This window comes from Paroedura picta, chromosome 3, assembly GCF_049243985.1.
Source record: "Paroedura picta isolate Pp20150507F chromosome 3, Ppicta_v3.0, whole genome shotgun sequence".
Lineage (NCBI taxonomy): Eukaryota > Metazoa > Chordata > Lepidosauria > Squamata > Gekkonidae > Paroedura > Paroedura picta.
Window position 1 is genome coordinate 102,467,299 of NC_135371.1, and position 12,431 is coordinate 102,479,729.

Sequence of the window (12,431 nt, forward strand, 5' to 3'; positions counted from 1 at the left end):
CCAGCCTCAGCGGCCCCCTGGGGAGCCTACCTGGTTCCCTGCCAGGAATGAGGATCCCCTTGCTGCTGGGATTCCACCCAAGAAATGTGTCTCACCTGGGATGCCAAGGGGGGATGCATACCTCCCTTTGGTCCCACCCAAGGCCATTTGTCTCCCCTGCTAGGTCAGCACCCACTTGCAGACCTGCCACCTTTTATGGACTGTATAGCCTGTGTCCACAGGATTGCCTCTGTCATTTGAGTGTGAATAACATAAGGTTTGAGGTGATATTATTAGACAAAAAATGTTGACAATTGTAATAACAGAGAAATTACTTTATTTGAAAATAAGAGTCACTGAAGAAGGGACAAAAACAGGAAAAATACCTAGGAACTTGTTGACTATAATAAAGATTTTGCCATTCTCAGTTTCATCTTCTTTTGGACTATTATTGACATTCTACATTTGCCTTTTATGGAGGCTCCTAACCTGGGGAGTCCAATATGCAGACCAAACGCCGCCCAAATAGGCTCCATCCCATGCCGAACAGGCAGCTGTGACAAAATTGCGATCCTACAACTCCGACCAACAAAACCACAATAGAGGAAACCAACATAACAGGGTCGGAGGGAGGGAAGCTGCTCCCGTGGTGATCCTAGGAGAAAGAGATCAGGCCCCGTGTATGTGGCACTTTTGCAGCACCTGCTGCAAACACTGCCACCCCTCAATCTCCACTTCTGCTCCTCTGCCTTGTCAACTGGCGGTGCAGGTAAGTAATTCTATACCACATTTATTGGTGGCAGAGGAATATGTGATCAACTGCTGTGGAACAGCTGACTGGATGCAAACCATCATAATTTTTTTAAATTATTTGGATAAAAATTCAGTGATACAGTACAAGCTATGATGAAGTGCTTTGTGGACCAGTTCTAGCTGTTTGAATAGAACCACGATTTGAGCTACAGATTACATGTTCATCACACATAATGTGAACAAAGTTCTCATGCACTTGCCCTTGTGTAATGATAGGTAACTTTGAAAACAGTACAAGTTTCTCAAAGAAGATACTAATCCAGAATTTTGTAGGCTGTGTCAGAGAAGCAATTTTAACTTCTATACATGATACATTCGTATCAGAACCAATGTTTGCTGAGGTTAGGTTAGCAGAAACTACAAGTTGTGGAATTCTCATCCAGTGGGCCTTCTAGACCAAGGGTAGTCAAACGCTGGCAGAGGCCCATGGGAATTGTAGCCCATGAACATCTGGAGGACCACAGGTTGACTACCCCTGTTCTAGATCAAACAGAAGGCATTCTCTTCCTGAAGGCCTTCAAACTGAACAGGAGACCATACTTGTTTGTCTCAGTACATTCTGATAGTTTGTTTTATGAAGACTTTTTCTGATTGTATTATATTTTAATTTAACGTTTGATCACATATATAGGGGAAAGGAGCCTATAAATATATTCTAAATAAATGATTACCTGACAAAGTTTCCAAACAAAACATCCCACAATCTTAGATGTGCATAAGTATCTGGGAACCACAAAGTTTTTCTCACTTTGTGTTTGGATACTGGAGGCAGAAAAGAAAAAATAGAAATGGCAGTGATGCATCTGGGACATTATGCTAGACATGAAGGTAATAGTTGCCCTCCTTCATGAAGGCCTTCAACTCAGCAACAGAGCAAATGTTTTTGATGTGTCAAGCTCCAAGGATGATCCCTCTCATGTCCATTTAAAAATTACCAGGAGAAATTACCAGGGGTGAGGAAGTCCCTTGCCTCAGGACATCTGCTCCACTTATTATTTCTGGTAAGGCCTAGGAGGAGGCGCTGGTCTCATGGCTGAAGTGCCACTCAGCATTTAACACCCACTCAGGGTGACTGTCCCACCCCTGAGTGCCTCTTCTCCAACTGGCTTGCCTGTCTGTTCAGCAGCCAGCCATCTTCCACCCCTGACCACCCCCTCCTCCTTCCATTTCCCTCCAAAGCTCAGAGGCTGCAGATCCCTCCTGCATGAGAGCTGCCCCTGCCAGTGAGTTCCCTAACAGCTGCCTGCAGCCTTTCCAGGTCCTGGAGGGAGTGGGAAGTTGTCTACAGAATTCTTCCACCACCACCCATTGTACTCCTGAATGCAATGGGCTACGCCCCTAGTAATTACATATTACATAGCCGTGGCATTTCCAAAGCTTCCATACTGCTATCAGAAAAACATTTTTTTGCCCTCTTGAAAAAAGAAAAGGATTCTCAAAAGTATTGGAAATTATTCAGCAGCAGCATCTATGAAATTCTTTCAAACTTTCAATCCCACAAAGCTGCATGGATGCATTTACATATGTGAAAGATCTACAGATGTATTGTACTCCTGTATACAACTGACATTGATGTGGGAGGTTAATATTTTATTATTTGAAACGTACAAATTCCTCCACACACATCATTTCTTTTTTTCAGCATCTTTTGAGAGAATGAAAGGGGAAAAATGTACCACAATAACAGAGACACTCAGACACATCTAGCTTTATTTGTCCTGTCAGAAAGGTCAAGAACTACACCAAAAATACTTCAGTCTCTGCTACCTACTGACATAAAATACATCACAAAATTATAAAATGTCCAGTGGTTGATCTAGACACCATTGTTCTTGTTGTTTTCTCCATGTATTTGTACATTTCAAGTGATAAATGGATTTACAGGTGAATAATGTTATGGGAAGGGTAGAGATAGGGGTTTAAAATTGGACAATGAGATTTGGCACTACAGTTTTGGCTACATTATACAACCATTTATCATGACTCCTGTTGAATCAGTCAAAAGCTCAATGGGCCTTTCATAAATATCTGCCTTAAATCAGACAACTGACTTTGGAATTCATTTTTTAAGATCTTCACCACAAGTTGGATCTAGCTCAACTGAGTCTCTACCAGAAAGGAGACCTATGCATGGAATAAATGAATAAATTGACTAGCTTCAATCCATTTCAATTTTGCCTAGTTCTTCTATTTTGAATTCAATTCAGTTTAATTTAATTTAAATTAATTTGGGCATAATCAGCCAAATGCTATTCCTATCAACCATTCCCTAGAAAATCCCATTAATAAACATAAAAATTGGATGGGAGTCTTGTTTGGTAGAACATGCCCTTTGCTTCCTAATCTTCATGAAAACTGCGGTGAACCTCACAAAACCAAAGAAAGACCTTTAAAATGTACAATTCAACCAAGTAAATAACATGTTCATGTGGATCACAATACATTCAGACACTTCTCAAGATAACATATTGAAAGCTTCATTGCACCTGGTTCAGTTCCAGTTTACAGCCTAATGATCTGTTTGGTGATTTCCATCATCTCAATATTGTTTTTTTTTTAATTTCCAGACTCACAAGAAAATTTCATGAAGGAAGCCTGAATCCCAAGACATCTAATTAACTAGGCAGTAATTCCCAGCAGTTTTCTATACTAGCACTGCAATTCCATTCTGGACACTGACGCTGATGAGCACATACTCTTTTGATCTGTGCTATGAAATATTCCAACATGTTGTTGATGCAATGCAGGAGTCAAACAAAAGGTATCAATACCCATTCTGCAAATATAGCATGTAAATTGAGCCTACGTACCAATTCACATGGGGATTTGTTTCACCATGAGTTGACCCTGAACAGTCCATTGGTGGCTGAGATGGGCATGGAGTCAATTTTTGCAAATGAGGATCAATAATACTTCATTGCCCCACAAATCACAAACACAGTATGCCCGGTTTTTGGTAACTGACTGCTATATGATGAACTTTTAAATCCAGCATTCAGGTATCTGAGTACTCATGGAAAAAGAAATGTTTTCAGTTTACTTTGTGAATTGTTCCCCACTTGCATGCAGATTATTTCTCCTTTGTAGCCACATAGTGTGGTATTTAGCTTTTGCCTTTACAGTTCATGAGGAGTGGGTGAAAGATTCATCCTGAAGTAGGGTGACAGTAGGGTGAATATCACTGATTGGGTACACAAATGTATATGGGATTTATCTGCCTGTTTCTTCTACACACTGAACCACAGATTACTTTTTAAAAGGATAATTAAAATAGATAAGGGATACATTAGGGTGAGGAACTCCTAGAAAATCCTAGTTATGGCAGAATCTGGCAGAAGCACATCTCTGGATCATGTTAACCTTTGTGTAAGTTTCTGACGTAATATACTTATTTAACTGGCTAACGTCCTTCCAGGTATTGCCAAACAATAATAAGAATTAAGTTTCTGGGGCAGAAGCTGGATACTATTAATTTCCTCTTGCTTCTCTTATTTAAAGTTTAGAAATCCATGCTGAAATCTGAGCTGGTATGTGTCTAAACCTTAGACACTTGCATTCATAGTGTGGACTACTGAATGGGATATAGTTGCTATCTTGTTTGTTGACCCTACTGGGCTTGGGCCACCTCCCTCTTCATGGGTTTTGTTTTAGGACTCATTTGTAGTTCATATTTTAATTGCAATTGGTAGCTGATAGGTAACATCTAGCTATCTAAGTATTGTACACATGAATTCACATATTCAAATAAGCAGCACCCAGTATTTCTTCCTATGAGAAACAGCACACATACAAAGTAGTGATGTGACTCTGGTGGTCCACTGCATGTGCAGGGTCTCCAGTGAACCGAGGAGCTTTCCTGGGTTCAAGGACTTTTCCCATTTGCTTCTGTGTTAAGCATAGCTCTGTTTGCATCAGAGCATCCAAGGATCTTTCAAATTGGGCTGCTTATGCACACACCTAAGAACTATTTGAGTCTGGGTCTGTGCCATGATTTAGTGCCCCTCAACCTATATGAGTTGTTACAGAGTTCTTCTCACACCATATTCTGATGAATGAATCCTATCACATGTGGTTCTCTCCGCCCCCATTTCAGCGCTCCATCTCCTTAGCCATATAAGACATGAATAATTTTGCTTCCTGGTCAGTGTGGTCTGCCTTTGCTTTTTTTGTTTGTTTGTTTGTTTTTTAAATTTTTATTTTTCTAACAAATATTAAGCAATGATTTTAAAAATATTTGTACATTGTAAGATATAGTCAACACCTAACATGCCTTTGTACAAGATTGTGACTTAGATACAAATCAACAAGAACAATGCACCAAAGAGAGAAGGAGAGAAAGTGAACAAGAGAAAGAAAGATCCATTAAGATGACACCTGCACTTGGAGTTAGTTTATTCTTGTTGCACTAGAAGCATGGCGCTCTCTCTGAACTAGAGCAATGATGTTCTTCTTCCCTTCCCCACCCCTCCCCCATCCCCTGGCCACCACACTGCTTTAATGGCCTTCTGTCTTGGTAGCCTTGGCTTCATGATTTACTGATCCCGAAGAAAGCCAGGGAGAGACAGACCGTGAGCTGGTTTGCTTAGCCATGCTGTAATGGCTGATGACAGTGTAGAATCTTCCCCTGGAGTTGGAATCCTGAGCTGAATAGTAGGCGTCCAGGGAAGCTGGGATGCACCGCTTATGCTGATGACAAAGGAAAAGGAGGACCAGTGAGTAGCAGCAATCACAGTCACTGAGAAATACGTAGAATACCACCACCTGACCTATACTCAGGGCCATTCCACACTTGTCCAAAATAGCACAATGGTTACAAATTGAAATCGTTACAGTTTTGCCATTATGCACAACGTCGTTGACAATCTGCAACACTCCTGAAACCGATCCGCAAAAAGCGCTTCATTGAAGCGCTTTCAGGGAAATCCCAAAAAGTGGATTCACCCTCCAGAAAGCGCTACACTCTTGCAACCAATCAGCAACACTAGCGAAAAAGTTCTGTGCGTTACCATTGTTGCGGTTTCTGCAAAGTCCCGCCACCTAGCTGTCTCCTCTGATCTTCCGGCAAAGCGATCGCCATTTTTTTTTCTCCGAGCGAGCGGAGATAAACGCACCGGCGAGCCTTCGTTTACCCAGTGAGGCTTCCCTGGCTGCAGAGCTGTTTTAAGTCACTAAGCACGAAACAACATACAGCCCCGTTTGTTGGTTTATTTTCCCTTTATTTTTTACTGTATTTTCGGCCGAAAATCGCGCCCGTGAGGGGGGGTTATTTTTTTTTTCACTTGGGGGGAGCGTGGCAACCATGAAATGGCAGCTCAAACACCACCTGATACCTAGATGGGTCTCTCCGTTGCAACGAATCAACGCAGATTCTCTCTCTCTCTCTCTCTCTCTCTGACCTTTTCTGTACAGAGAATTAGGCCTGGGCTGGCATTTGTCTGGTTGCAGGGCTAATCCCCACTACCAGATGACATCGGTGCTGGCCCCTGGCCCGGACCAGGGCTGGCCCAACTCAGGTCCTTGCGGCAGGAGAATGCGGATTCTTCCCACATTCACTTCCTTGCCATGGGCACCATTGGTACCCTCCCCCGACTATGGAGTCCTAGAAGGGTCAAAAAATGCTCCAGCCTTCTCCCTTGGCACTGCACAGCACCATGGAGCCAGCTGGGGCAATTTTCAAGCAGGTGATTGTATTGCTATCCCACCTTCTTGAAAATAAATCACAACACCCCACACCACCGCAAAGTACAGCAGAACCTCTCCGCCCTGGCTGCCTTGTCTGGAGGCAGAAATCTGGGGCAGACAGGATTTGGGCAAAACAATCCCCTGTGAGGATGCAGGAAGTGGCAGGGAAAACTGCTCCATTGTAGTCCAGCGCAGCACCACCAGTGCGGAAAAGGTATCTGTCTATCTCTTGTAGGAGTCAAATGATAACTACCACCCTTATGTTTTATATATTTACCTATTTATTCACCCTTTAAAACAATACTGGAGAAGAATGTACACATACTCTCCAATTCTCTCCCTCTAAGCAAAGAGTCAGTATCTATGGAAACGGATCAGAAAACCAATATTCACTGAATTTCAGTCTCAAAACATTTGAATGATTCATATCTATGGTAAGCCAATTCAAAGGGCCCGTTTATGTGAGCTCATTTATAAAGAAAAACAAGGGAATAGTTGGAGGTCCTCGTGCAGATTGAAGCCTACAGAGTCTGAAGTAATTGTGGCTGACAGACAGTGCTGCAAGGCCCTGTTTCCTAAGGCACTAACCACTTTTCAGCATGTTCTTGACAAATGACATCTTTGATCCTGAAGGGAAAATGCCGAGCTAAATGGTAGCCATGCAGTCAATTAAATTCTCTCATTAACAGGGACAGCCCATCCATCTCAGATCTCTTACCTTATAAACAAATCCATCTGGGCAACTGTGGTCATAGGTAAAAGCTTTGTATACCACAAGAAACACTATGCAGGCGAGGAACGCAAGAGCCAAACTTATGAGAATTGTGACCTGCAAACAAAGAGAAATATTAGTCAACAGACATCTGTGCAATCTCATGATCAAATTACTTGCAGTAACTCCCAGCCTAATGAATTGCAGTCTCCATGACACCATTCATGACACCCTGATTTGAGGGCCAAGTGACCCACCTGCCTCATTGCCTTCTCATACTTTCACTCAGTACATCAAAGCCAGGAATCTCAATATATAATACAAAAATAATTGTCTATTAAAATAATTAAAGATGATTAAATCAGTTCACACAGAAACTAGCTGTGTTTTCCAGTTAAGTGTTTCAGTGAGTGGTTGTGGCTTCCTCGAGAGGCTTTGGGTGAATTTTTCTCTCCTCTCTCTCACTAGTTTGTGTGTGTGTGTGTGTGATGGGGAGAAGGGCACACAGAGGGAATCTTTTGCCAGGAACTCCTGGTGGTTCTGGCAGCACTGGAGCAACCAAATGTGCTTTGCAGTCCTTCTCAGCTTTTCTTATGTTCTTAGTTACTGAGCAAGACAAAGGATTAAATGTTTTGGCATATAGACAAAGTACATATTTCTGGGTTTCCCTCAGAATTCAGGAAGTTGTTCTTGCATATGCAGACAGCAGGTAGCAGGTGACAGACCAAGAGGCATTGTGGGTAGATTCAAGGAGGGTTAAGAAAAATTATCTTAATTCAACTTCACCCAGTTACTCCGTGAAATACATTTATTTTCTTCTTTTAAAGAATTTGGAGTCAGTTCTTAATCAATTTCATTTTGATCAAAGAGAAATGAGAAGAAAGAGGGCAGACAAGGAAGATTCTCTAAAATTTCAGATGTTCACTTTATAGATGCTCAGGAGGCAAGCAATGACTTCTCCAACCATCCTACCCACCCATCAGAGTGCCACCCTGTGGTGTGTGACATAAAATAATGACAAGAACCGAAGTTACAAAACGCTGTATTGATTTCTCCTCAAAGACAAATGAAAGATAAATCCCTGTTTTAAAAGAGAGAGAAAAGACAATAAATCAATGGCTATATCTAACAAAGTTTTGGAATTTTTGAAAGAAATTGAAAAAACACTAAATTCAAGCAACTGATTAACAATCACTCATGTGAGACATTTTCATCATTTGTAAGACTTCTCATTGGTAGTTGCTGCCTCATCTGAGGTTGAGAGACCAAGTTATGGCAGCTTTAACGAGTTGACTCTTGTTTAATCATTGCAAATAATCCTCAGGGTGGATAATAATCAGCCAGGCTGAATGAGTTTACCATATTCCCCTTAAAACATATGGAGATGATGACCAATCCTTTCAAAGAAGAGTCAAGACTATTAAAGGGAGATTAGGAGGACCAAATTAAGTGGCCCTGGTCATAGAATCATATAATCACAGAGCTGGGAGGGGCCTCCAGAGTCATCTAGACCAACCCCCTGCACAATGCAGGACTTCACAACTATCTGCCTACCCACAGTGACCCCAATTTCATGGCCAAGTGATCTCTCACCCCCACCATAAAATCTCCAGGATCCAGCCTGGCCTGACCCACATCCGATAGCAGACCCCCTCATTGCCCCTTCCAGTGTCTGGGAAATGAAGTTATAGGCAAGACAAGTCAAGAATTCATTGGGTTTTTCATTTTTAGCAGAGCTGGTTTTCCAATACATATCTGGATAATTGAAACCTCCCATGACCACTAGGTCCGGTGTCTCTGAGAACTTTGTAATCTGGTCTAGAAGCATCTCATCCATGTCCTCTGCCTGGCCTGGTGGTCTATAGCAGACCCCCACCATAATGCCACTATTATTTCCTACTCCTTTTATTTTTACCCCAAAGTCATTCTGATTGTTTGTTTTTGTATGGTGCTTGGATTCCACCTGATTGGTGCATAGGGATGCCAGAACTTTTTGTCTCATTGGCCCTGATTTAGGATTTCCAGCTCTGGGTTGTGAAATACCTGGACTTTGGGGATGGAGTTGGGAGTGGGCAGGATTTGGGGCAGGGAGGGACCTCAGTGATTTTAATACTATGGGGTCCACCCCCCAAGCAGCCATTTTCTCCAGGGAAACTGATCTCTGTTCCCTGGAGATAAGCTATCATTCCAGGGGATCCACAGGCCCCAACTTGGGGACTGGCATTCCTACCCTGACTGGAGTAGGATCCAGAGAAGCTGGATCAGTCAGTCAAAACAGTCTAAACTAGGGTTGTGCAATTCGGACTTCTTTGATCAAAAAATCTCCAAAGCAGGCTTGCTTCAGAGATCTTTTGATTGAAGCAGTCTGAGGTGCGAAATCCTGTGGGGAGACAGAGCCAAAGCAGCTGTCCAAGTCTTGTTTCAGTATGCCTCGGCATGCTTCAGCTTGCCTCTGTGCCTGCCCGCCCTGAGCCTGGAGCAACACCCTGGGCCTCTAACCTGCCTTGAAGGGTGGCGAGCAAGAGCCACACACTTGCCCACTCCCTGCCCAGGCCACCGCCATGCACTCACCCTCGTCTGGCTGGTCCCCCGACACCACTCCGGATTCGGAGGGAAACATTCTGTGGCTGCCCCCCCCCCCGAGCACTGCAAAGTAAGTGCACTGTGGGGAAAGGCCCTCTCTGATGCCCAGCAGGATGCTTACCCCTGCAGCACACTTACTTTGCACAAAGTAAGTGCATCGTGGGGGGGGACCAGTCTGCTGGGCCTTGGAGAGTGCATGGTGGTGGCGGTAGCAGCCCAGGCAGGGAGCCGGTGAGGGTGGGGTTCTTGCTCTCCTCCCTTCAGGGTAGACAAGAGGCCCAGGGTGATTTCAATGGCTGAAGCGCTTCAGAGATGAATGAAGCAGCCACTTCAGCCAAGCCTACACCAGTCTGAGGTGGGTTTTTCTGAACCTGAAGTGTTCTGGATTTTCCTTCCCTTGCACATCCCTAGAACTGAGACACTTCCAGCTTCCTGCAACAGGGCTGGTTTATCTGTGGAGCATATGTTGCATGTGCTACAGGCCCCACACTTCCAGGGCTTCACATGGTGGTTTCCCCTCTATGAACCAGGACCATCACCCGTCTCCTCGCCCCTTTTGCCTCTCTAAGGACACTTGGAGTGACACCCTTTCCCACCTTGGGGGGGCTTCTCTGCTTCCAGTCTGCCTGTTCCCATCACAATTGTCTTCTGCTTGAGCCCCGCAAATACTAAAATTGGATCTAGTGCTACGGGCCCCAGAAAACCTTAAACTGGCTGTGTCCTGCAATTGTTATAGGCAATTGCTGTTTAAAGTGTGTGTTTATATATACAACAAATGGACAGATGACAATAAAGTGCACGGCCATCTCTGCCAGTCAGCCTTGTGCATGCATGCTAAAGTGGCCAGAGTAGATGTTACAAATATCATGAGTCAGATTGGGAATACACATAACCCAAATTTCAGTCACACTTCTGAACTGAAAAATTCACCTTAAAAGCTCTTAGCAAGGGGGCAGGAAGGGCTTCAGGCTTCCCTCCTTCAGCCTATTTATTTATTGGTTGGTTGGTTGGTTTGATTTCTTCACCATACTTCCCAGCATAGCTGGCTCATTGAGGTTTCCAATATATTAAAAAAGAAAAAACTATGCACATTTTAATTAAAACAGTAGTTAAAACTATTAAAACAGTCAAACTGTCAGCCAGCTTTTTTTCAGTGGAAACAGCAGGGGGGGGTGGAGCCTGAAGCCCCTCCTCCCCTCTTACTGTGCTCCATAGCCAAATATTGCAACCCTGAGCTTTTGAGCGGCATCATTCCCCAGTTCATGCATGCAGGTCAGGCAAACTAAACAGGTGTTATCCAGACCATAAAAAGACCATCAGCCAATGAACGCAATCCACAAAGACACATTCAAAGATGTAAAACCATGCTGTAGATTTACCCTCAGGAATTTTCTTTGAGAGTAATTAAAAAGAAACTTCTTTGCATATAGCAAACTAGATATGTTTTAGGAAAAAATGATAGTCCAGGACTCTACAAGCTTTGCTTTCTACAAGTAAGGAGTCTTTATCATGGGGGAGCAATCAGTCACATGATTATTCCACCTTCATTCTAAAGTGGTATAGTCCCAGTTGCTCCATGTGTGTCTTTATAATGGAGATGCTACTATGGCCAAAAATAAACTGAGCTGGAAAGGCAAGTTATGAAGAGACTAACTCCTTGCATCTCTGGCATATATAAATTGGGCAAATTGATCAGGGACTACTATGTAGGCAGAAAAGCACAAAGCAATCAATTCAGCATTTGTATAAATACCATCAATTATAAACAAAGCTGACAGCTCAATAGTATCACCAGTACAAGAACGCTGCCGTATCTGGGAAGCCAATGGTCAATGTGAAATGTGATCCCTTTATGAGCTTAAGGGGAACTGCTCTGGGGATCGATCAAAAGGAGAGCACAAAAGACTTTCTGGGACAGCCAAGGCAACAAAAAGATGTGCCATTTTGAGGTAGTGGAATCCAAACGCAAAGGACATGGTATGCATTGTGGAACTTGAGCACAGCCTGTTCATTTCCCAGCCAAAGCTTTGTGTGTCCAAGGGTCTGTGCTCCCACACACCTCCTCCCCTCTAATACCTCTGGCTTTATCCCCCTCCCCTTTGCCTCAATACCATCTACTCAATGGGCAGCTTTTCTTTTCCCTCCCAGATCTGTAGAATTTTTCACTCCTGCACTTCCCCGTCTTTGCTTTCCATCTTTCCTCATAGTTAGTCCAGTTTTATACATTCACTTGGAGGCTTGGCATTGCTGCATCAGTCCATAAGCATCCAGTTTCTTAATCAAAATCTAAGGATTGCCAACCTGCAGGTGCCACTATTTGACTGATCTACAAACCAAGATCCAGTTTCCAGAAAATAGCTGCTTTGGAGGATGGGCTTTATGGCAGGTCCTTTCCCGGACCAAACCTGCTGTCCGCAGGTTCCACTCCCAAAATCTCCAGGACTTTCCCAACCCAGAATTAGCACCCTAGAGCCTTCCTTTGTTCTCATCCTTTCATTCCTTACCTAAAGAATTGTTTCCCTCCCTTTTCTAGTTCCACACACTCCCCCAAACCTTCCATGGCCTAATATTCACAAAAATGCACAATACAAAACTAAACTGCAATGAAATATTCACAGATGCTTAAGAGGAGTAAGGAATAAAAAGCAGCCTATATCCTGAA

General features: G+C 43.3%; 1 protein-coding gene across 2 annotated transcripts in view; it reads right to left on the bottom strand.

Annotated features, from left to right (window-relative positions):
• Positions 1–2,484: 2,484 nt before the first annotated feature.
• Positions 2,485–12,431, bottom strand: part of NSG2 (neuronal vesicle trafficking associated 2) — a 91,067-nt gene continuing 81,120 nt past the window's right edge. For both annotated transcript variants that reach the window (XM_077327023.1, XM_077327022.1), the window contains exons 4-5: positions 7,193–7,303; positions 2,485–5,478 (exon numbers count right to left, since the gene is read on the bottom strand). In XM_077327023.1, coding sequence (XP_077183138.1) covers positions 5,287–5,478; positions 7,193–7,303 — 303 coding nt within the window. In that variant the 3' untranslated portion in view covers positions 2,485–5,286. The remainder of the gene's footprint in view (positions 5,479–7,192; positions 7,304–12,431) is intronic.